The sequence below is a fragment of the Falco punctatus genome, assembly GCF_963210335.1.
Source record: "Falco punctatus genome assembly, chromosome: 3".
Taxonomy (NCBI): domain Eukaryota; kingdom Metazoa; phylum Chordata; class Aves; order Falconiformes; family Falconidae; genus Falco; species Falco punctatus.
In genome coordinates, this window is record NC_137582.1 from 115,441,265 (window position 1) to 115,460,579 (window position 19,315).

Genomic DNA, 19,315 nt, shown 5'->3' on the forward strand with positions numbered 1-19,315 from the left:
AAGCGGTAACCGCATTAGCCACCAGTAGGTTTCAGAGTTAACATCCTGTTTAGGGAGAACCATTCATGCGGTCTCAGGCTGTCAGCCAGCCCCATCCGAGGCTGCTGCTGCTCTTTCTGCATGCAGCCAGGGCCGGTGACACCGCCTGGCATATGGCCAAGGTCCCACTGTCCCCATGGTGGGTGACAACGGCACCTCTGCCACCCCATGAGAGCCTGACTGTGTGAGGCTCAGGGCTCTGCTGTGTCCCCATCCCCTCTCACACAGCTCCCAGTGCCACCAGTGCCCTCAACACTGGGGGGGGGGGGCACAGGGTGACCTCCCTTTGCTTTCCTGGGGATGTTGCGGTGTCACCGGTGGTGGCTCCCGACACGGGGCTGTGCCCTGGCGAGGGAGCCAAGTCCCCAGTGGGACTGTGATATCACAAACAAGCCGGTCTCACCTCCTCCTCCTCTTCCTCCTGGTGAGGCGAGGTGGCTGCCCCTCACCTCTCCAAATTTAGCGAAGGCCGCTGAGCCTGCGGGTTTCCTGCTCCTGCTCTCTGCCGCCGCCGAGCCCTGACGCCACCGCAGCCGGGCCTCACCGGTGGCCCTGGCACCAGAGCAGGTAGGAGCCATCATGCTGCCATGTCCCGCAGGGATGTCCCCATGTGCCAGCATCCCTCCTGGCTCTGTCCCTTCCACCTGCCCCCCAGCCCCCAGCTCCCACCGCTCCAGCTGTCGCTGCTCTTTGCCATTTTACTGGGCGCAGCATCAGTGGCAGGGGACAGAGCTCCCCAGCGCCGGGACACGGTGACATCGGGTCATGTGAGGCTTCACTTGCCAGGCTTGGGCTTCCCCAGCCTGCGCCACAAGCTTGGTTTTTAGGCTTGACTACTGCTACCCCAAAAACAAGCAAAAGGGGAAAAAAAATGCCTGTTTGCCTTCCAGTGGCTGGGGAAGCGGGATGGGCTGAGCGCGCTGCCCTGCCCGGCCACCTCCCAGCCCTGGCTCCGCTCCCTGCCCAGCCCTCGGCTGGTGTTTAGCAGCTTTGGGCAACCCTCCAATGCCATTTTCCCCGCGGCGATGGGTTTTCATGCTCGGGGTTGGGGTTGGTACCAGGGCGCTGGGTGCCAGCACTGTCCCCAGGGCGCTGGGAAGTGGCCAGGCCCCACGCTGCCCTGCCCCTCCGCCCTGCTGGATCTGGGGGTGCAGGATGGGGCAAGAGCCCCCCCACAGCCTGCTCTGAGCAGTGGCCGGTGCCCCCCCAAGACTGGCTGTGGGGAACCGTGAGAGCATCCTGCAGGACCTGTGGGTCTCATCACTGCTTGGGAACATCTACACCGGAGGGGACATCTGACAGGCAGCTCTCCTGGAGGGTGAGTACTGACCCTGCTGCTATCGCCGTGGTCTCCCATCACCCCACAACCTCCCTCCTGCCTCTAGCACCTGCGAGGATGCCCTGACCCCCCCCTGCAGCCCCGGGCTCTGCAGGGAGCAGCTTCACTCTCTCCAGACAATGCTGCAGAGGGGAAACTGAGGCACAGCTCTGGTGGGGCAGCATCAGGACAGTGACAACCAAAGAGCCTGCTCTGCAGGCAGGGGGATCCTTGGCCACCCCCCCACCCCAGTTCCAAAACCACCCTCAAACCAAGGGGCTGGGGTTGAACCCAAAATTCTCCACGCTAAGAGTTGGTGTCTGTGGGATCCAGTCCCATGGTCCTGGTCCCACCTCCTGTCCCCTCCACAGGTCGCCTGGCTGGAGGGGACTCCCGGTCCCCCCTGGCTACCCCCGGTCCCTGTCATGGCACCTGGGTGCGCTACGTGACCCCAGACCCCGCAGTCCCCCACCTCCTGCCCTGCCCCAGCAGACCCAGCGTCTGCCTGTGGCCGCTGCCTGCCCACCCCAAGCTCCCCGTGGGGCACGGCCGGGACCCCAGCCAGCACCCACCGCCGCCGCCGTGGCCTCCGTGGTTCAGTGAGGCTGTGGGAAGGGGGTTCCCTCTGCCCCGGCTCTCCTGCATTCCTTCCCCCCCTGCTCTTCCTCCCTTCCCTCCTCTGCCTCCTCCCTCCCTTCCCCGGGATGTGGCCTGTTTCTTGCCCCTCATGCCCAGGGGCTGGGGCCAGGCTGCCAGCTCCCCAAAAGGCTCCTGGGCAGAGCCAAGGTCTCGCCAGACACCCCCACCCCCAGAAACAGCCCCTCCCCTGGCAGCTGCCTGCACCCCTGGCCCCACAAACCCGGCAGCGGGTGCTCCTGCCTGGCCAGCAGACACAGCTTTGCTCCTGCTTGTCTTGGGCTCGCCCCCACCTGGCCCCTTGTCCCCAAGCTCCCTGTCCCCCCCCCCAGGCTCCCTGCTGACCCCCTGGCTGCTCCTCTGCCTGCAGCCCCTGATGCCACCAGGGCCACCAGCTGCCGGACCCCCCGCGGGGCTGGACATGGCCCCTTTGCCAGCGTGGCTGCTCTGCACCGAAGATGTCCCCACCAGCAGTGTGGAGGAGGAGGAGAGGAGAGCCGAGGCTGAAGAGCTGCAGGGAGGCACGGAGGGCTGGAGGAAGGAGCCCTTTGGCAGAGCAGAGGCGGCGTCGGCGGGGGTCCAGCCACTCCCCCCACTGCCCAGGGGTCCGAGGGTCCCCCTGGGCAGCCTGCACCCCCTTCTCCTGCCCCAGCTGTGCCTCTGCCCCTGTGGCACCCACTGCTCCCTGCTCCTGCTGGCCCCGCAGCCTGCGCCACCGCTAGCCCACCTGGGTGACATGGGGACCCCAGTGTCACCTGGGCAGGGCTGTGGCAGTGCCCTCCTCCAGCTGCCACCCTGCCTGTGGCTGTGTGGGACCCTCCTGCCCCCCGGGCAGGGTGCTCCTGACCTGCCGAAGCCACCGGTGGGATGTGTCCCTCTTCTCCAAGGGCCTTTCCCCTTCCCCAGCTGCGGGGCAAGAGGGTGCCCACCACTGCCGGGGGGGATGCCCTGCTCTGCCCTGCAGCCCAAGGTGTCCCACCGCGGCGTGACCAAGCCACCTGCCAGCACCCGGCCGTACCCGCCGGGGAAGGACGTTGGCAGGAGCAAGTACAAGTGCAACATCTGCACCAAGAGCTTTGGGCAGCTGTCCAACCTCAAGGTACCTGGGGTGCCCCGGCACCTGCTCCCCCCCCACCCCCGCCCACCCCTCCTGCCTCCCTAGGGTCAGCCCGCACCGGGGACAAGGGACAGTGGTGGTTCATCCCAGCTGGGCTGGCAGGTTGTGGGCTTCTCCCCGTGCCTCAGTTTCCCCACGGCAAAGTGCCCAGCGGCGTGAAGTGCTCTGATCTGGGCTGCGGTTACAGCCCCCCGTGCTCCAGCTGTGCCCAGGGGCTGCAGGATGCTCCTGGGGTGGGGGGCTGGGGCAACCCAGACTCCAGGGCTCCCCAGATGCCCCCCCATCGCCCCGTTGCCCCCCCCCCCCTCCCCGGCAGGTCCACCTGAGGGTGCACAGCGGCGAGCGGCCCTTCCAGTGCCCCATCTGCAAGAAGTGCTTCACACAGCTGGTACATCTGCAGAAGCACCGGCTGGTGCACACTGGCGAGAAGCCCCACCAGTGCCTGGTAAGCACCCACTGGGTGCTGGGAGGGTGGGGAGGGTCCCAAACCAGCACCCACACCAAGCCCCCCATCCTCTTGCCCCTGCAGACATGCCACAAGCGCTTCAGCAGCAGCAGCAACCTGAAGACCCACCTGCGGCTGCACTCGGGCGAGAAGCGTTTCCAGTGCCACCAGTGCCACAGACAGTTCTCCCAGCACATCCACCTCCAGCTCCACCGGTGCCTACACCACTGCTGGCACCCACCCCCCAGTTCCCCGGTCCCCCCCGGCCACCTAGCCCAGGCTGGTGGGTGCTCCAGCCTGGTTGCTGGGTGGCCAGTGCAGAAGGAGGAGGAGGATGAGGAGGAAGGAGGGAGCCGGCCAGGCCAGGCTATGGCACTGCTGCAGGGCTTTGTACTGGGGGAGGTGGGGAAGGGGCTGTCTGGGTGGGCAGAGGTGGATGTGGGGACCCGCCACGGTGTCCCCAGGGAGCAGCAATGTCCCCCAGCAGGGCCCGTCTGAGCTGGGACAGCCCTGTGGGCTGCACAGGGAGGGGGGCTGCCCCCCCAGCCCCTCAGAGCCAGGAGGAGCTGCCACCACCATCCACTGCAAGCCCCAGGCTCCATCAATGCTGCCCCAGCCTTGGGGACAAGGATGGAGGGGGGTCCCCCAAAGTGCCAAGCATCTCCGTGTCCCCAGAGCCCTCGGGGAGGGTGTCCCTCGAGCCAGCCCCTCCTCCCAGGCCATCTGTGCCCCCACCCTGCAGCAGTGTCGCCCCGGGGCTGTGCCTGGAGTACAACACCCCCTCTTTTCCTGGGGAAAAAGCTTTAATTTCTCAGCCCCCCTCAATCTCAGGTGCCCTCCGAGCTCCTAGCATGTCACCCCCACAGCTCCCATGGGGACACAGCTCTGCCCATCGCAGATTTTGTCGGCTCGGTGCCACCACCGAACCCTCCAGGGGTCTGTCCGAGTGTGCCGTGCCAGGGGGGGCATCCCCAGCTCCAATACCTCTGGGTGCTGCTCCCGCATCCTGCTTGCACCCTGAGCACCTCGCTCACCCCCAAAGGATGTGACAGCTCCGGCTGCTGAGGCTGGGCCGGTGGGTGACATCCCTCCCGTCATTTTATTCAATAAACCTTTCTGCCTCTGCAGCCCACCTGCCCTCGGCAGGGCTCAGCCCGGTGCAGCTCCCCAGGGAGGGGCAGGAGGGTCCCTGTGGTCCCCAGGGCATCACCCATCACCGCGGGTGTCCCTTGGAAGGGCGTGGGACATGGGATGGAGCCACTTCTTCCAGTGCTGGAGTGCCGCATGGCTCAGGGCCAGGGGCTGGTGGCCCTGGAGCCCCCTCCTCTGGGAGTCAAGGGCCTGCTCCCCCCAACGGGGACTTGGGGGGGCTTCAGAGACTCTTCTCCAGCTGGAGTTGGGGACACAGCCCCCGTGGCTGCCCTCAGTGGTGTGTGGCTCCAGCCGGGGGGGTTCACAACCGTGTCCCGCCGGCTCCAGCAGGGAGGGAGAGGGCAGGGTCCGGCTGACACGCTCCAGCCCCACCACGACCCGACACTTCTCCAGGGCAGCAAAGCCGGTGGGGCAGCAGGTGGGGGACGGCCACACACGAGCCCCCAGCCCCAGCCAGCCCCTGGTCCTGCTGGCCAAGGTGCAGATGGAGCTCAGCTCTGCCTCAGTTTCCCCAGCACGTGAGTGGTGGCACCCAGAGCTGGGTGGCCCCGGGCACCCCAACCGGACCTGAACTGCGGCCACTTGCACTGGGCTGGCGGTGGCCAGGGAGGCTCCCAGGCTGGGCCAGCAACTGGGAGTGGTGGCCCTGGGGTGAGTCTGGCACCGCAGCGGGGCACCTGTGGGTGCTGGGGAGGAGCGGGAGGGCAGGGCAGGGATACAGGGCGGGTGATGGCTCTGCTGTCGCTCCAAGCCCTGCCGGGAAAGGGCCTTGCACCCCGGGGTCAGGTCTCCTGCGGTGGCCCAGGGCTACTGTGACCCCACTCTGTCCCCTAGCCAGCATGAAGCCCATTGAGACCCCCAGCTCTCCGAGACCTGGGAGACCTCCCAGTACTAGGAGCCTCCTGGGAACGTGCTGCAGTGCTGAGGGCTCTGTGTGGGACCCCCATGTAGCTGATTAATCCGCATGCAACCCCACAGCCCTGGGGACCCCCAGCCCCTCACCACAGTGTGTTGGGACCCCACTAGCCCCATGGCCCAGCTGAGCCCAGCCGACACAGTGCCCTGGTGGGCTGGCTGCAGGTGCAGGGACACAGCTGGTCGCTGAGATCCCCTCCAAGGTTACCGTCGCCCTCACCGAGATGGGTGGCGGGGAGGGGGTGGCTGGGCAGGGGTCTGAGGGGCCCAGAGCCACCCAGGCCAGCCAGGCTCCCTCCCGGCGCTGCTGAGTCGGAGGAAACGGAGGAGCTGGGTGCTGGGGAACCAGCCTGACCGGCTCCCCGGCTGTCAGCACCTGAGGAATGCCAAACCTCCGCTGCGCCAGGGCTGGGTGCTGAGGGCTGGGTGCTGAGGGCTGGGTGCTCGGCGGGTGACTCTGCCGGTCCGCCCAGCTGTGGCGTGCAGGGAGCAGCACCCCCAGCCCCGCTCGGCACGGCACAGCACAGCACAGCACCCCGCTCGCCACCCGGCTGGCACACCGGGACCCTCGGCCAGCAGGTACGTGGGGGTGCAGGGTGGGAGGCCCCCAGGCACAGGGTGCTGCCTGGGCTGGCCCCGCTTGCACGGGTGCTGGTGGAGAGGGAGGCTTTGCAGTGCTGGGAGCCGGAGGTACTGGTGCTCCTGTCCTGCCTGGACCCATGGGATGCTGCCTGGTGCCTGGACCCATGCCCCAGCTTGGGGGGTGCTGGGATGGGTCCCTACTGCTCCAGAGATTGGCACCGACCAGGGAGGGGGGACAGGGCTGGGAGGTGGGGGCTGAGCCTGGCTCTGCCCCTCTCACCTTCAGTCCCCAGATTTGGGGGGCTGCTGGGGTTGTAACCCTGCTCCTGCCACTGAAGCACATCCCCAGAGCCACAGGAACAAGCTGGGGCTTCTCCACCTCTGGTGGCTTTGCAAGCTGGGCTGGGGGCACAGTGGGGCTCCCCCAGCACCCCTGTCCCCCTCCTCCCCACAGGGCACACGGCTGCCCGTGGCACAGCTCGGCAGGGGGGACGCAGGGGCAGGAGGGGAGGTGGCGGATCCCCTGCCCTGGTTATGAACCCCAGCCTGCACAGCAGCCACACAAACCAAGCCCTGATTTTCCCGAAGGCGGCAGGTCCGCTCTCACCCCGTGGCGATGGGGCTCAGCCCGGTGTGGCCGGAGGCTCGGCTTAATCCGTGGTCACCGGCTCAAAGGCACCTGCAGCTGCTGCCGTTGGCCTCTCTGTCTCTTCTGAATATTAGATGGCACCTTGCACCTTTTACTTGGGTGCTGGAAGACCTGGGCTGGGTGCTGGGAGACCCTTTGGGTGATGGGAGGCAGCAAACGAGCTGAGCGGGCTGGCTTGGCTTGGCCAGGGGGGGATTAATTAACTGTGCCGGGTGCCCTGGTGTGGCAATTCCACTGGGATCCAGTGCGCCATGTCCTGGCGGGCAGGGATGGCTGGCACGAGCAGCCGGGAGGTCACAGGGTCTCGCCCTTGTGTCCTTGTATCCTCATGTCCTTGTGTCCTTGAGCAACCATCACAGTAGGAAATATTTTGGTGAAAAAATGGGGTTCTGGGGCAGAGCAGGGCTCCGGGGTGAGCTCCTTTCCCAGGGCCGCTGGGGCACCGGGCAGCCCGGCACGGCACCGAGTGCTGGATCCAGCTGCAGGGATGGGATGGGAAAGACAGACCTGGAGATCTTTGGAAATCTGGCTCCAGGCAAGAGGCAGCCGTGATGCTGAGTCAGCAGCTCCCGCCTCCCCCCAGCACCCCAGCGCTGTGCAGAGCCGGCGTCCCTGTCCTGGTGCCACCCCGGGGCCACGGGCACGGCGGAGCCGGGCACTGCCAGCGAGCGCTTGAGAAACCAGCGCTGAGGCAAACCCGGGGTGCAACCAGGTGCCAGGCGGCTCCGGCTCCCGCCCCGGTGGGATGGCAGTACGGCAGGGCAGAGAGGGGCCACGGCCCTGCGCAAACTGCACTGCCCTGGCACGAGGGTCCCCATGTGCCACCGCAGAGCCCCAGACTCGGGGTGCTGGGGGTCCCTCCAGCCTGACCCTGCTCTTGGCTGTTTGCCTTGATACTCATCTTGACCCTGGCAGGTTTAAGCAGCTTTTCCTCCGCACTGGTGAGCGCACCCATCCTGCTTCCACTGGCAGGTGCTGTGGCCCTGGGGACCCAGCTGTGGCCCCGGGGACCCAGCTGTGGCTTTGCCCATGCAGATGTGGCTTTGCCCATGCAGATGTGCGGTCCCACCCAGGCTGGTCCCAGCCTCGAGCGGCGCTGGCTGTCCCAGACGAGGTCTCATTGCCTCCTGGAAAATGACACAAACTCTTCCTATCTGTACTGGAAAGACCTGCCGGGCCAGGGAGAGCAAGACACAGAGGGCGCATGGCAGCCTGGCAGAAGGGGCAGGCAGCTGCCTGCACCCAGCACTTCTCTGCCTGTCCCCAGCCTCCTCGACCCCCCTTAGGGACTGGTAAAGCCCAACTGGTGGAGGGAGCTCAGCCCCAGGTAGTGCAGGATGAGACCCATTTCCAAGGTGTCACCCAGGAAAACCAGCCTAAGGAGTGGCTGTGCAGGGAGGTGTCCCCATCCCTGGCCAGGAGACCCCAAGCTCAGCCTGTCCTCGGGGCTGAGCCTGAAGCCCCATCCCTGCCGCTGTCCCTGTAGCCGGGCGGTGACACCAAACAGGTCCTAATTGGGAGATGCCGAGATGCTGGAGCGCTTCCGGCTCCCTCCCCGGCACCTGCTGCGTCAGCTGCTTCCCAAACCCAGCAATAAAACCCTTCTGGGGCAGGGACGCAGCCACGGCACAGCGACGCCTCCACCGGCATCCCCCCCAGCCAAGGCGGCGTGGGTGTCCCTGTCCCCTGCCCTGCGCCCCAGGGACCCCAGCGATGCCCACCCTGCAGCACCGAACACAAGGGTGCAGGAGCTGAGCGCCGGGTACCACCTTGGGTCAGGGTGCAAGTGCCGGGTGGCTAGCGCAGCTCCTTTTCTCCTGCTGATGGGGCTGCAGAGGTGGATGGAGCCATCCCACCTTTGCCGTGCAGTGGCAGGGAAGGGTCAAGAGAAGATGCTGCTCAGGTCCCCACCTCCTCCTGCAAACCCCACAGCTGCCCCAGCCCTCGTCCTGGTCCTGGCCAGGGCCCTTTCCCCCCCCCAGAGCAGCTTCCCTGTTGATTTTTGGGCTTGTTTGTTTGCTGCATTTGCTGACTCGGCGCAGCCCTGCTGCCCGCCTGACTCATCCCGCAGCTTGGGGCATGGCATGGCTCGGGGAACAGCACGGCCGGGCCGGATCCTGCACGCTCACCTGTGTTGTGCCAGCCCGCCGGGCTCTGCCAGAGCCCACCCAGGTGGCACGGCAGAGCTCCCCACCATCCCTGCTGGATGCAGAAGTGTTGGCACAGGCAGGAGAGGGGCCCACAGTGCCCACCACATCCTGCACATGCCAGGATGGATGATGTGAGCACCCTGAGAATTGCAGAGAGCCCCAGAGCCACCTCCTATGCTCCTGGGAACCAGCAAAATGTCCTGCAGGATCAGAGGGAGGCGTAGGGGGGCTTTAGGGTCTGGCTTGGGGTCCAGGGCTGGTCCCCCAGGGTGGTTTCTGCTCAACTCTCCCAGCATCTTCCTCTCCCTGCAGCTCTGCCAGCCCCAGCGCGGCAGCCGCGGGGGCTGAGCCCGGCAGCGCGGGGTGTTGCGGGGCCGTGGCAGCCCCCTCCCCAGACCCCCAGCATGGATCCGCCCTTGCGACACACCAAGGCCAGAGGCTTCGTCTCCAGTGCGGAGCTGAGCATGAAGCAGGCAGCGGCAGGTGCTCCAGGGACCGAGGGCAGGTCCCGCTTCCAGAAGGTCTCGCTGGTGTCGCGGCGGCTGGAGAGCACGGGGAGCACACGGGGCCGGGACGGGAGCCCCTCGCGCGTGTCCCTCCTGCTGCAGGCCTGGGAGAGGGAGATCGTGGAGCAGACGGCGTCCGGCCCCGCCAGCCTGGCACACCGGGAACGCTCGTCCTCCATCAACCTCCTCAAGGACTTCACAGCGCACGGCCCCATCTTCTCGCAGGTGTATTCCCCCACACAGAAGCCCCGGCGGCAGGATGAGAGGGGGAAGACGGGGGCCGGTGGCGGCAGCGATGGCATCCCCCCGCCGGTGGGTCCCCCCCGTGAGATGCCCGTGCACAGGGAGAGCTACGTGCATGGCACCCTCCTCCCCACCCGGCCTGCCGAGTGCCTCACGGGGGGTCCCGGTAAAGGTCCTGGTGCCCCGTGCGCGGCCGAGCCTGGCTGTACCCCTGCCCTGCCCAGGGCCAGGCACGTCACGGTGCTGCGGACGGGCAGGGATGCAGCCAGGCTGGAGCCGGGGCTGGCGGAGGGAAGGGGAGCCCCAAACGGGATGCGCAGCACTGCCGGTGCCACAGTGGCCCTGCCGCAGCTGGAGAGCCGCAGGCAGGACAGCAGCAGCTTTGCTGGGGCCGCGGTGGGCACCGAGAGCTCACCGGGCACCGCAGAGGCCACTGGGCTCCTGGCCAAGGGATCCCCCGGGGAGAAACACTTGCCGCAAGCTGAAGCCACGCTGGATAACGCAACCCCGAGAGACAGCGACAGGCCCGGGGACCCACAAACCAGTATAACCAGCTCCCCGCAGTGTCCCTCGGCAGGCACCAGTGGCCGGGCTGATCCAGCTGGTGCGGGAGAGGGAAGCATGGCAGACGGGGACGGCACCATTTCAGCCACGCCATGGAGGACAGAGCGCCCCTCGGGAGCTGGCAGCATGCCGGAGGACCCCTCCTCGGAGGCAAGCGATGGTCCATCTGAAGCACCAGCATCTCCAAAGGCTGAACTTGAGTTGGAGGGGGGTGAGACAACAGAAGAACCCCAGGGCATGGCCCAAGAGCCTGAGAGCAGCCCAGAGCCCCCTGCTGAGCCCCCAGCCCCTGACACCCCAGCTGAGACCTCCCCTGATGCAACCGAGGAGGACCCTGAGCTGCTGGTGGACATGGAGATCTTTGTGGACACGCTACGCAACATGGAGCCCTCGGAGATGCGGAAGGCGCCCAAAGCCCCACGCCAGCCCCGGCCATCATCGCTGGGCCGCTGTGCCGCTCTGCCCCCCATCCACGAGGACCGCGTGGCTCCCCGCGCCCCCATCTCCCTGCCCGAGGCCCTGCGCGAGCTGCTGACGCGGGGCCCGCCGGGGCGGCAGGAGGAGAGCCTCGAGGAGGAGGTGGAGATTGAGAACCCCTACCTGAGCCCCAGCGAGCGGGCGCTGGCCGAGACCCCCCGTGGGGAGCCCAGGGACGGTGTGGCTGGTGATGGCTGGGCGGAGGAGGGCTCGGTCCTGGGGACACTGAGACAGGTGGGAGCAGAGGAAAAGGTCAAACCGGTGGCCGGGGGCTTGGCCGAGGGGAGCGTGCTCTTCCGAGGGAACGTTCTCAAGGGCATGGCACTGCTCTCCCACTTCTTGGAGCACCGGGCGACGGCGGCTGACGAGAGCAAGCCCTACTCACGCTTGGACAACAGCGTGCTCTACAGCCGCTTCGTCTCCCCCAGCACTACCCCGCTTGAGCTGCCCGGCAGGGATGCTGGGGGCACGGGCTCCCCCATCCCTGGGGACCACAATGGGCTGGGCCCTGGTGATCACCTCAGCCCCAAGATGGCCATGCTGGAGGCCCCGGGACCTGGCTCCATCCCTCCTGTCACTGAAGAGCCAGATTGCACCGTAGCCCTGTGCCCCGCTGATGTCCTGGTGAGTGCATCCCGCAACGCGGCACCTGGGGAGACGCTCTGCCTGCCGGGGCACACGGGGAGGTGGCGGGGCCTGAACCCTGGAGCATCTTTTCCTGTTGCCAGCACATGGCTTGTGCTTCCCATCAGAGAGGCCACAGGGTGAAAGCCCCTGGTGCGATGGGAGGGTACTGGGATGGGTGATGGAGGGTACTGGGATGGGTGATGGAAAGGTACTGGGCAAGTACCAGAATGGGTGACAGGAGGGTACCAGGTCAAGTGATGGGAGGGTGCCACCATGAGTGCTGGGAGGGTCCTGGGGCAGGCGGGGAGGCTGAGCCCCAGCAGTGCAGGAATGCTCGAGGTGTGGCTGCTCGGGGCGGTGGGAGGGTTTGGCAGACGCCAGACGCGAGGCTGCGGCGGCAGCTGCGGCTTCCTCGGGCTGCGGGGAGATGGCTGGTGCAGCTGATGTCCCTCTGCGCTCCTCACGCGCCTGTCCCCTTGGGTGTTTGCAGCAGGAGGACAAGGAGGGCTTCAAGAAGATCAACACGAGACCTGGCAAGGTACAGGGTTGGGCTGGGCTGGCTGGGGCATGGTGCACTGCGGTGCGGTGCGGTACGGCAGCACCTCTTCACTCTGTCACCCCTTCCCAGATCATCCTCTTCTCCGAGGCTGGCTTCGCAGGCCAGAAACGGGAGATTTGGGGCGACATCCCCGATGCCACGTCCTGGGAGCTCTCGCAAACCATCTCCATCCGGGTCATCCGAGGCGGGTAGGGGACAGCAGCAAGGCGAGGGCACATGGGGAGGCCATGGAGGGAGGGCTTAGCCAGGGCTCATGCGCTCCCTGTGCCGGCGACGGCAGCTGGGTCCCAGCCTGGGCTTCAGGAGTGACTGTCCTGCCAGCACTAATTACTGCGGCTGCGATCCAGCATCACGGTGGTGGCAGGATGTCCCCACCCACGGTCTGCCCCAAGGCTCCTGATGGCTGTGGGGCAGCAGATAAAAGCAGGATTTCCCCCCTTCTGTTCCCACTCTGCTGCCAGGTGGGTGATGTACGAGAAGCCACGGTTCCACGGGCGCAAGTGCGTGCTGGCCGAGGGGGACGTGGAGATCGACAACCCCTGGACGGCGTATGGGCAGAGCGGGCAGCCCCACGGCAGCCGGCCCTTCCGCATTGGCTCCTTCAAGAGGGTGGTGCGGGTAAGCCCAGGGACCCCCCAGCCACCCACTCACCCGCCAAGGTGGGGGTGCCGGACCCCCATAACGCTGCTCCGCCCCATGCCAGGATTACCGCACCCCTGAGATCAGCCTCTTTGCGGAGGAGAACGGCGAAGGCGCCCGGTTGAAGTTCACCGGCTCAGCCGAGGACACCCGCACACGGGGCCAGGCACTTGCTGCCGCCTCCATCATCGTCCACTCAGGCCTGTGAGTGGGACCGTGGGGACGGGTGGGTGCCAGATGGGCTCCAGCACGGGCTGGGGCAGGGCGTGATGCTTTCTGCCGCTTCCCCAGGTGGCTGGTTTACTCCAAGCCTTTCTTCGATGACGACCCCTATGTTTTGGAGCCAGGCGGGTATCCTAATTTAAAGGCTTGGGGAGCAAAGGACCCATCCATCTGTTCCATGCACCCTATCAGGCTGGTGAGTGCTGGTTACTGGGGCGCTGGGGCCATATCCAGCCCCGGGCACAACAGGCAGGAGCATCTCCCAGCAGTTCCCAGTTCCCGTCACTGAATGTTGGTGTGGAAATGTGCCAAGCGTGGCTCTGGGACACGCTCCTGAGCGTTGGTGGTGAGGGAAAGCAATAAAACAAAGTCCAAAAAAGCTTGGTCTTGAATGAAAACGACCCAAAAACCAGCTCAGGCTTTGAAGGGGGGGAGGGAATGGGACGACCCTGCATCATCCCCTCCTGCTGCCACAGCCTCACTGGGGCTCCTTCATCTTCCAGGGCTGCCCCGTCGTGGAGAGACCCGGTGAGCCACAGGTGAGTGCCCGGGCAGTGCCCGGCGAGGCTGCGGGGCCGGGCTGGCTGCGGTGCTGTGCTCACCCCGCCGTGTCCCCAGGTGCTGATCTACGAGGCTGCGGGTTTCCAGGGCCGCAGCTTCACCATCAGCCGAGACATCTACGACCTGAAGCACCTGCCTGGGCCAGCACTGCCCACCGTGGGCTCCCTGCACGTCCTGGGTGGCTGGTGAGCGGCGTGGGGTGGGCAGGGCTGGCATCCCGGCTGGAGCAGGGTGGGAAGGTGACGGTCACCCCCGGGAAAGGGCTTGCAGGAGCTGCCTGGGGCTGTGGGATGGCCGCGGGCAGCTTGGGGGACAGGGTGGCCCTGGAGCCGTGGGGGTGGTGGCCCCATGTCCCGGCACGTGGAAATCCTCTGGAGAGCCGACTGCCTGTGTCTGCCTGTGCCACAGCTGGGTCGGCTACGAGAAGGAGGGCTTCCGCGGCCACCAGTACCTGCTGGAGGAAGGGGAGTACCAGGACTGGAGGCAGTGGGGCGGCTACAGCAAGGAGCTGTTGTCCTTACGGCTGATACGGACGGTGAGGGCAGGGGTAGCGGCATCACTTGGGGACGGACCCTGTGTGGGCAGAGAGAGCCAGAACCCCCAGACCCATCCTCATCCCCCAAAGAGAACCTTCCGTGCCTGCGCCAGGCAGCCGGGATGGCCTGAGATCTCCCAACCTCATCACACGCAGAGGTCCGGGTGCCCAGAGCTGCTCCCACCCCCCTGGGCACCCTGAGGCCAGGCAGGACCCTGGCTGCGCGTGTGGAGAGTGCCCGGCCTGCAGCCCCTTCCCCCTGACAGACCGAGGGGCTCGGGGGGGTCCTTCTCCCCACAGGACTTCTCCCACCCGGCGCTGGTCCTCTTCGAGGCCATGGACTTCGAGGAGGGCCCCAGCGTGGAGCTGAGCGAGGCGCTCCCCGACACGCAGCTGGCCGGCTACGGCACCGTCACCCAGTCCATCCACGTGCTGAGCGGCGTGTGAGTGTGGGGATGGGGGAGAGGGGGGTCAGAGGGGACAGATAAGGGGGGGCTGAGCCAGCACCCACATTTTCCCGGCAGGTGGGTGGCCTACGAGGGCACCAACTTCTCGGGCGAGCAGTACATCCTGGAGAAGGGTGTGTACCGCAGCTGCGAAGACTGGGGCGCCACAGATTGCTGCATCGCCTCGGCGCAGCCCATCCTGCAGGTGAGAGCTCCGCACTCCCCCCTTCGCCGTGGGACCCCCCGGTGCCACCACACACCGGGCTGGTGGGGGCTGGACCGGTCCAAGGTGCCAACCAGCCCCCTTCCGTCTGCTTCCAGGTCGGGGAACACAACCTCCATTTCGTCTCCAAGGTCAGGGGCAGCGGATGGGGAGGGGGATGCGCCCCCCGGGGGATGCAGCCCCTTGAGGAGTGGTGGCATCTTGCCCCCCTCACTGAGCCCCTCTGCTCCCCAGATCCTGCTCTTCTCAGAGCCTGAATTCTCTGGGGATCATGTCACCTTCGAGGAGGACCAGGACGCCCTGCCCGCCACCTTCATCCCGCGCTCCTGCAGAGTCCGCGGGGGCAGGTAGGGTGTCCCGCAGGCACCCTGGGGGCTCCCCGGGAGGGTGGGTGGGATAAGGGGTGCTGGGGGGCCACAGGAGGGATGGATGCGCACCAGGACGGCCACGTCAGCCCAGGCACGCTCCTCCCCGCCAGCTGGATCCTGTTCGACGGGCAGGCCTTCGCCGGCGAGCAGCACGTGCTGTCCGAGGGCGAGTACCCCACGCTCAGCGCCATGGGCTGCCTCTCCTCCACCACCATCCGCTCCTTGAGGAAGGTCCCGGTGGTGAGTACCAGCCCCTCCTTCCCTTCCCACCAGCGCTGGCGGCACAAAAAACCCCAGGAACCTTTTTCCTCTGCCACGGGTGCCCCCAGTCCTGGCTCTGTGTGGCCTGGAGCCCTTCTGCACCCATGGGTGCTCACTCCTCCTGCCTCACCTCTTCCCCCATCCCACAGTTTTTCTCGGAGCCCTCCATCTTCCTGCACGGGCTGGAATGTTTCGAGGGGAAGGAGATCGAGCTGAACAACGAAGTGCGGAGCCTCCAGGCAGAGGGTTTCAACAACCACGTGCTGTCGGTGCGCATCAAAGGCGGGATGTAAGTGAGCCCCAGCCCTGCTCTCACCCGCCCCGGCTGGTGGGTGCCATCTACCCACCCAGGGGTGACCGTGCCCTGCCCGTCCCACCCCATCCTGCCCCATCCCCCACAGCTGGGTGCTGTGCGAACACGGTGACTTCCGAGGGCGCCAGTGGCTGCTAGACTGCACCGAAATCACCAACTGGCTGACGTACAGCGGGCTGCAGCACGTGGGATCCCTCTACCCCATCCGCCAGGTGCGTGCCACCCTGCGGGAGGGGACGGGGTGCTGGCACCCGATGGGGTGAACCCCAAAACCCCGGGGCAGGCAGCTCACGAGGCGCTGAAGAGCCGCCAGTGCCGATGGCTGGGAGGAGGATGAGTGGCTCCGGCTGAGCTGGGGGAGGGAGGAGGGCACAGCCCAGGCGCTGCTGGCAGCTTCGGCCCATGAAAGGTGCCACCAGCCCAGCACTGTCACCCTGATCCCTGTCCCCTGCCCTGGGAGGGGCCCCTTTGGTGGCAAAATGCTCCCCACGAGCAGGGACCTTGCGCAATGCCCCGGCATCCCAGCCAGCGAGCCCTGCCTGTGCCAGCTACCAGACAGGCCAGGGCCACAGCCATCGCCCTGGGGAGAGGCAGGGACCGCTCGGGGGAAGGGGGGACAGGGAGGACCCTTTGGGCAGCCACCCCAGGGGACCGTGGTCCTCCCTTCCCTAAGCCACAAGCTGGGTGAGGTCCCTCCTCAGCCAGCTGTGGCTGGCGGGGCCGGAGGCACAGGCAGCAGGGTTTTTAGGTGCAAAAAAGGTTTTTCTCTTTGCAGAAACGGATCTATTTCCGTATCAGGAGCAGGGAGCTGGAGCTCTACCTCATGGTCCCCGATGATGTGGAGGACATGAAAGCGGGGCGGGTGGTGGTCTCCAGCCTGAGCGAGCAGAGCAGCTCTGTCTGGTACTACGAGGATGGGCTGATCAAAAACCAGGTCAGGGTTGACGTGTGATAGCCAGAACGGCAGAGGGGACCTGGGGGAGCCCCTGGCAGGACCCCTGCTGGGATACCCGCCACCCCACAGCAATCTTTTAGGGTCTGTAACAGCTTTTCCCAGCATCTGACCGCAGCCTTGTCCCCACAGAACAGTTCATTCACTCCTCCCTACATCTCCCCTGGAGATGTGAAGGCATCCCTGCCTTTCCAGAGGAGTTTTTGTCACCCTAATCATCCCCACCTCTCACCAAGGGGTTTTCCTGCTCATCCCACCCCAGAACCAGCTGCACTTTCAGGGAAACCCCTCTGAGCTCTGAGCCTTTGTGCTGGGCGGAGACGATGGGAGAAAAGTGGGCTGACCCAGCCACCACCACTCCTTGCAGGTGGCCCCCAACATGAGCCTGCAGGTCATCGGGCCAGCCGGGAAGGGCGCGAAGGCTGTGCTCTGGTCGGAGACCCGGATGCCACGTCAGACCTGGAGCATCGATTCTCAGGGACGGATCCACAGCCAGATGTTCGAGGACATGATCCTTGATATAAAGGGTGAGGCCTTGGTGCCGGCACAGGGGCTGCTTTTCCAGGGACGCCCCAAAACAGGGTGTTTGGCCACAAGATGGGGCACCCACCCCTTCACCACCATCAGGAGCAGGGTCTGCCCTCCTGAAACCCTCCTGTTGCTCCACAGGTGGCAGATCCTACGACCGGGACCATGCCATCGTTTGGGACATGGCTGAGGAAAGACCCACACAGATCTGGGACATACAGGTGCTATGAGGGGGCGGCGTGCGGCCCTCACACTCAGAAGTGTCATTGGGGCAGGAGGGGGACACTCTGCCAGTGTCCCTGCACCGGGACGGGAGGCCTCCTACCCCATGCACACCGCATCCCAAACACCCCTGTGCCATGGCTGCTGGTGTGAAGGGTGCCCACCGTCCCCTCCGTCACGAGGGGGAACCACACCACCCCCCTCCTCGGGCTCATGAAGGACCCCACGGACACGACCGGTGCAGAACCCTCCGGAGAGCAGCAGAGCCCCCTCCTCACCAGCTTCCCCCTCTGAACTGTATTTATGTACGTGTGTAAGATATGGCCTTCCTCGTCTGGGCCAGCTCTGCCTCTGGGTGGTTGGTGTCCTTGTCCTTGCACTGGCCACAGCCTGGCAGCTGCCATGCTGGGGAGCTGCCTCCCACTCCAGCACCTTGCCCTCCACCAGCTCTGGGCCTAATCCTGCTCCCGGCACGGGAGCTCGGTGCCCTCTAGTGTCCACAGGCCACAAGCAGCACCAAGGCCCTGGGTTTCCAGAAGGGAGGCGCAGGCCATGGCAGAGACCCCACCAGCTGCAGCTCAGGGGGGAGCCCAACCTGCGAGCTCGGAGGCGTTCCGGTTGTATCACCCCAGGGTGAGCTCTGCTTCGGCAGCGCTGCGTCCGTGCTGCAGAGCTGCATCGTGGCGCAGGTCTTCAAGGTCCCAGGGCCAGAGGTCTTCTCCACCTGGGTAAGGGCAGGAGCTCCCTGGGGATGTGACTCAGAGCCAGAAGGGACACGGGGTGAGAAATCCATACACGGAGACATCAAGCGCTTCTGTCCTCGCTGCTGGGGAGAGGAGACAGCTGCCGGCAAGGGCCTGGTTCGCTGAGCAGGTTGAGCCCAGTCTGGGGACTCACTGCGTTGGGGCAGCCATCACTTACCAACCCCGCAGCGAAACGGGGTTGTTCTGGTGGCGACAAACAGCGCGGTGCCTCTGCGGGAGGCTCCCTCAGCAGACTCAGGTGCACCGAGGTCCTTACACCAGGTATCTCCAGCCGGCCCACCACTGCCCTGGCTTCCACCAACAGCCACTATCCAACGTCCATCTTTATACTGAAGCATGTCCCCAGTTACCCAAGACCTGTCTGGGCAGGAGGACACATAACCGCACGACAGGAGCAGTGCGTGTGGCACAAGGATGCCCAGTGGGCCATGCTCCTGCCAGCCCCAGCCCAAAGCACTGCCCGCTGGAAGCAGGGACCCGCAGGGCAGCTTGCAGAGGGCAATGCTGGGCCTGCAGAGCAGCCAGACACACGGACACCGAGTGCCAGGCTGGCACCACAACCCCACCGCCGTGCCATGAGGAAATGCTGGTGGGAAGGCAGAGGGGGCCACCAGAGCACGGAGGACAAGGGCCCAGGAGGCACGCAGGCCCTGTACAGCCTGAGCTGGGCCTGTGGCGCCTGGAAGCCGCGGAGGGACCTCGAAACACACAGGCGGAGCCCAGCTCTGCGGACAGAGACGCTGCTGAAGGGGAAAAACCGCTCAGAGAGGCCCCGTGCGCGGAACGCAGAACTCAAACCCGACTCCCTACAGCTGCGCTCTCCCGGCTGGGCGACGGAAGTCCCACCTGCCTCAGCCACCCTTATATAGCCCCCGCCAGGCCGGGATTGGCTAATAACGGGGAGCTTGGCAGCGCCGGATTGGTGGGGAGCACAAGCCCCTGCTGTGCGATTGGCCAGGACTCACCGCGGTGCTGAGGGCGGTGCGGTGGGAGCCCGCCCGGCCTGCGGGGGGCGCTGTACCCGCTCCGGCCCTCGGCCTACCCCGGCCCCCGCCCTACCCCTACCTCAGCCCCCGGCCCCCAGTCCCCGGCCCGCCCCAGTGCCTGGCCAACCCCGGCCCCTCCCCAGGCCTGCCCCAGCCCCCGGGCCCCGGGCCTACCCCCAGCCCCTCCCAGCCCTGCCGCGGGCCTATGAACACGGCCGTGCCCCCCCCCCCCCCCCCCCCCCCCGATCTCACCCCTCAACCTCTCGCTGGGCTGCGGTTCCACCCAGCCCCTGCCGCACGGAGGGTTCACGGCCCG

General features: G+C 66.4%; 2 protein-coding genes across 2 annotated transcripts; both read left to right on the forward strand.

Annotated features, from left to right (window-relative positions):
* Window positions 1-526: 526 nt before the first annotated feature.
* On the forward strand, window positions 527-4,682 carry ZNF683 (zinc finger protein 683). Its single transcript, XM_080381058.1, has 5 exons — window positions 527-606; window positions 1,251-1,357; window positions 2,364-3,092; window positions 3,427-3,555; window positions 3,640-4,682. Exons 3-5 carry the CDS (start codon window positions 2,370-2,372, stop codon window positions 4,051-4,053), a joined length of 1,266 nt encoding a protein of 421 aa, XP_080237184.1. The 5' UTR covers window positions 527-606; window positions 1,251-1,357; window positions 2,364-2,369; the 3' UTR covers window positions 4,054-4,682.
* A 92-nt stretch (window positions 4,683-4,774) lies between these two features.
* CRYBG2 (crystallin beta-gamma domain containing 2) lies at window positions 4,775-17,591 on the forward strand. The gene is made up of 17 exons (XM_080381065.1): window positions 4,775-11,417; window positions 11,911-11,958; window positions 12,049-12,167; window positions 12,441-12,597; window positions 12,683-12,822; window positions 12,910-13,036; window positions 13,344-13,379; window positions 13,459-13,586; window positions 13,810-13,936; window positions 14,237-14,379; window positions 14,461-14,952; window positions 15,084-15,213; window positions 15,384-15,523; window positions 15,636-15,759; window positions 16,323-16,481; window positions 16,867-17,026; window positions 17,169-17,591. Exons 1-17 carry the CDS (start codon window positions 9,408-9,410, stop codon window positions 17,255-17,257), a joined length of 4,329 nt encoding a protein of 1,442 aa, XP_080237191.1. The 5' UTR covers window positions 4,775-9,407; the 3' UTR covers window positions 17,258-17,591.
* The last annotated feature ends 1,724 nt before the right edge of the window (window positions 17,592-19,315 follow it).

Excerpts from the sequence above, each read along its gene's own strand:
- ZNF683 (XM_080381058.1), top strand. The coding sequence starts at position 2,370 with ATGCCACCAGGGCCACCAGCTGCCGGACCCCCCGCGGGGCTGGACATG. Across the intron at positions 3,093-3,426 it reads GGCAGCTGTCCAACCTCAAG|GTCCACCTGAGGGTGCACAG; the intron begins GTACCTGGGGTG and ends CCTCCCCGGCAG. Across the intron at positions 3,556-3,639 it reads AGAAGCCCCACCAGTGCCTG|ACATGCCACAAGCGCTTCAG; the intron begins GTAAGCACCCAC and ends TTGCCCCTGCAG.
- CRYBG2 (XM_080381065.1), top strand. The coding sequence starts at position 9,408 with ATGGATCCGCCCTTGCGACACACCAAGGCCAGAGGCTTCGTCTCCAGT. Across the intron at positions 11,418-11,910 it reads TGTGCCCCGCTGATGTCCTG|CAGGAGGACAAGGAGGGCTT; the intron begins GTGAGTGCATCC and ends GGGTGTTTGCAG. Across the intron at positions 13,587-13,809 it reads CTGCACGTCCTGGGTGGCTG|CTGGGTCGGCTACGAGAAGG; the intron begins GTGAGCGGCGTG and ends CCTGTGCCACAG.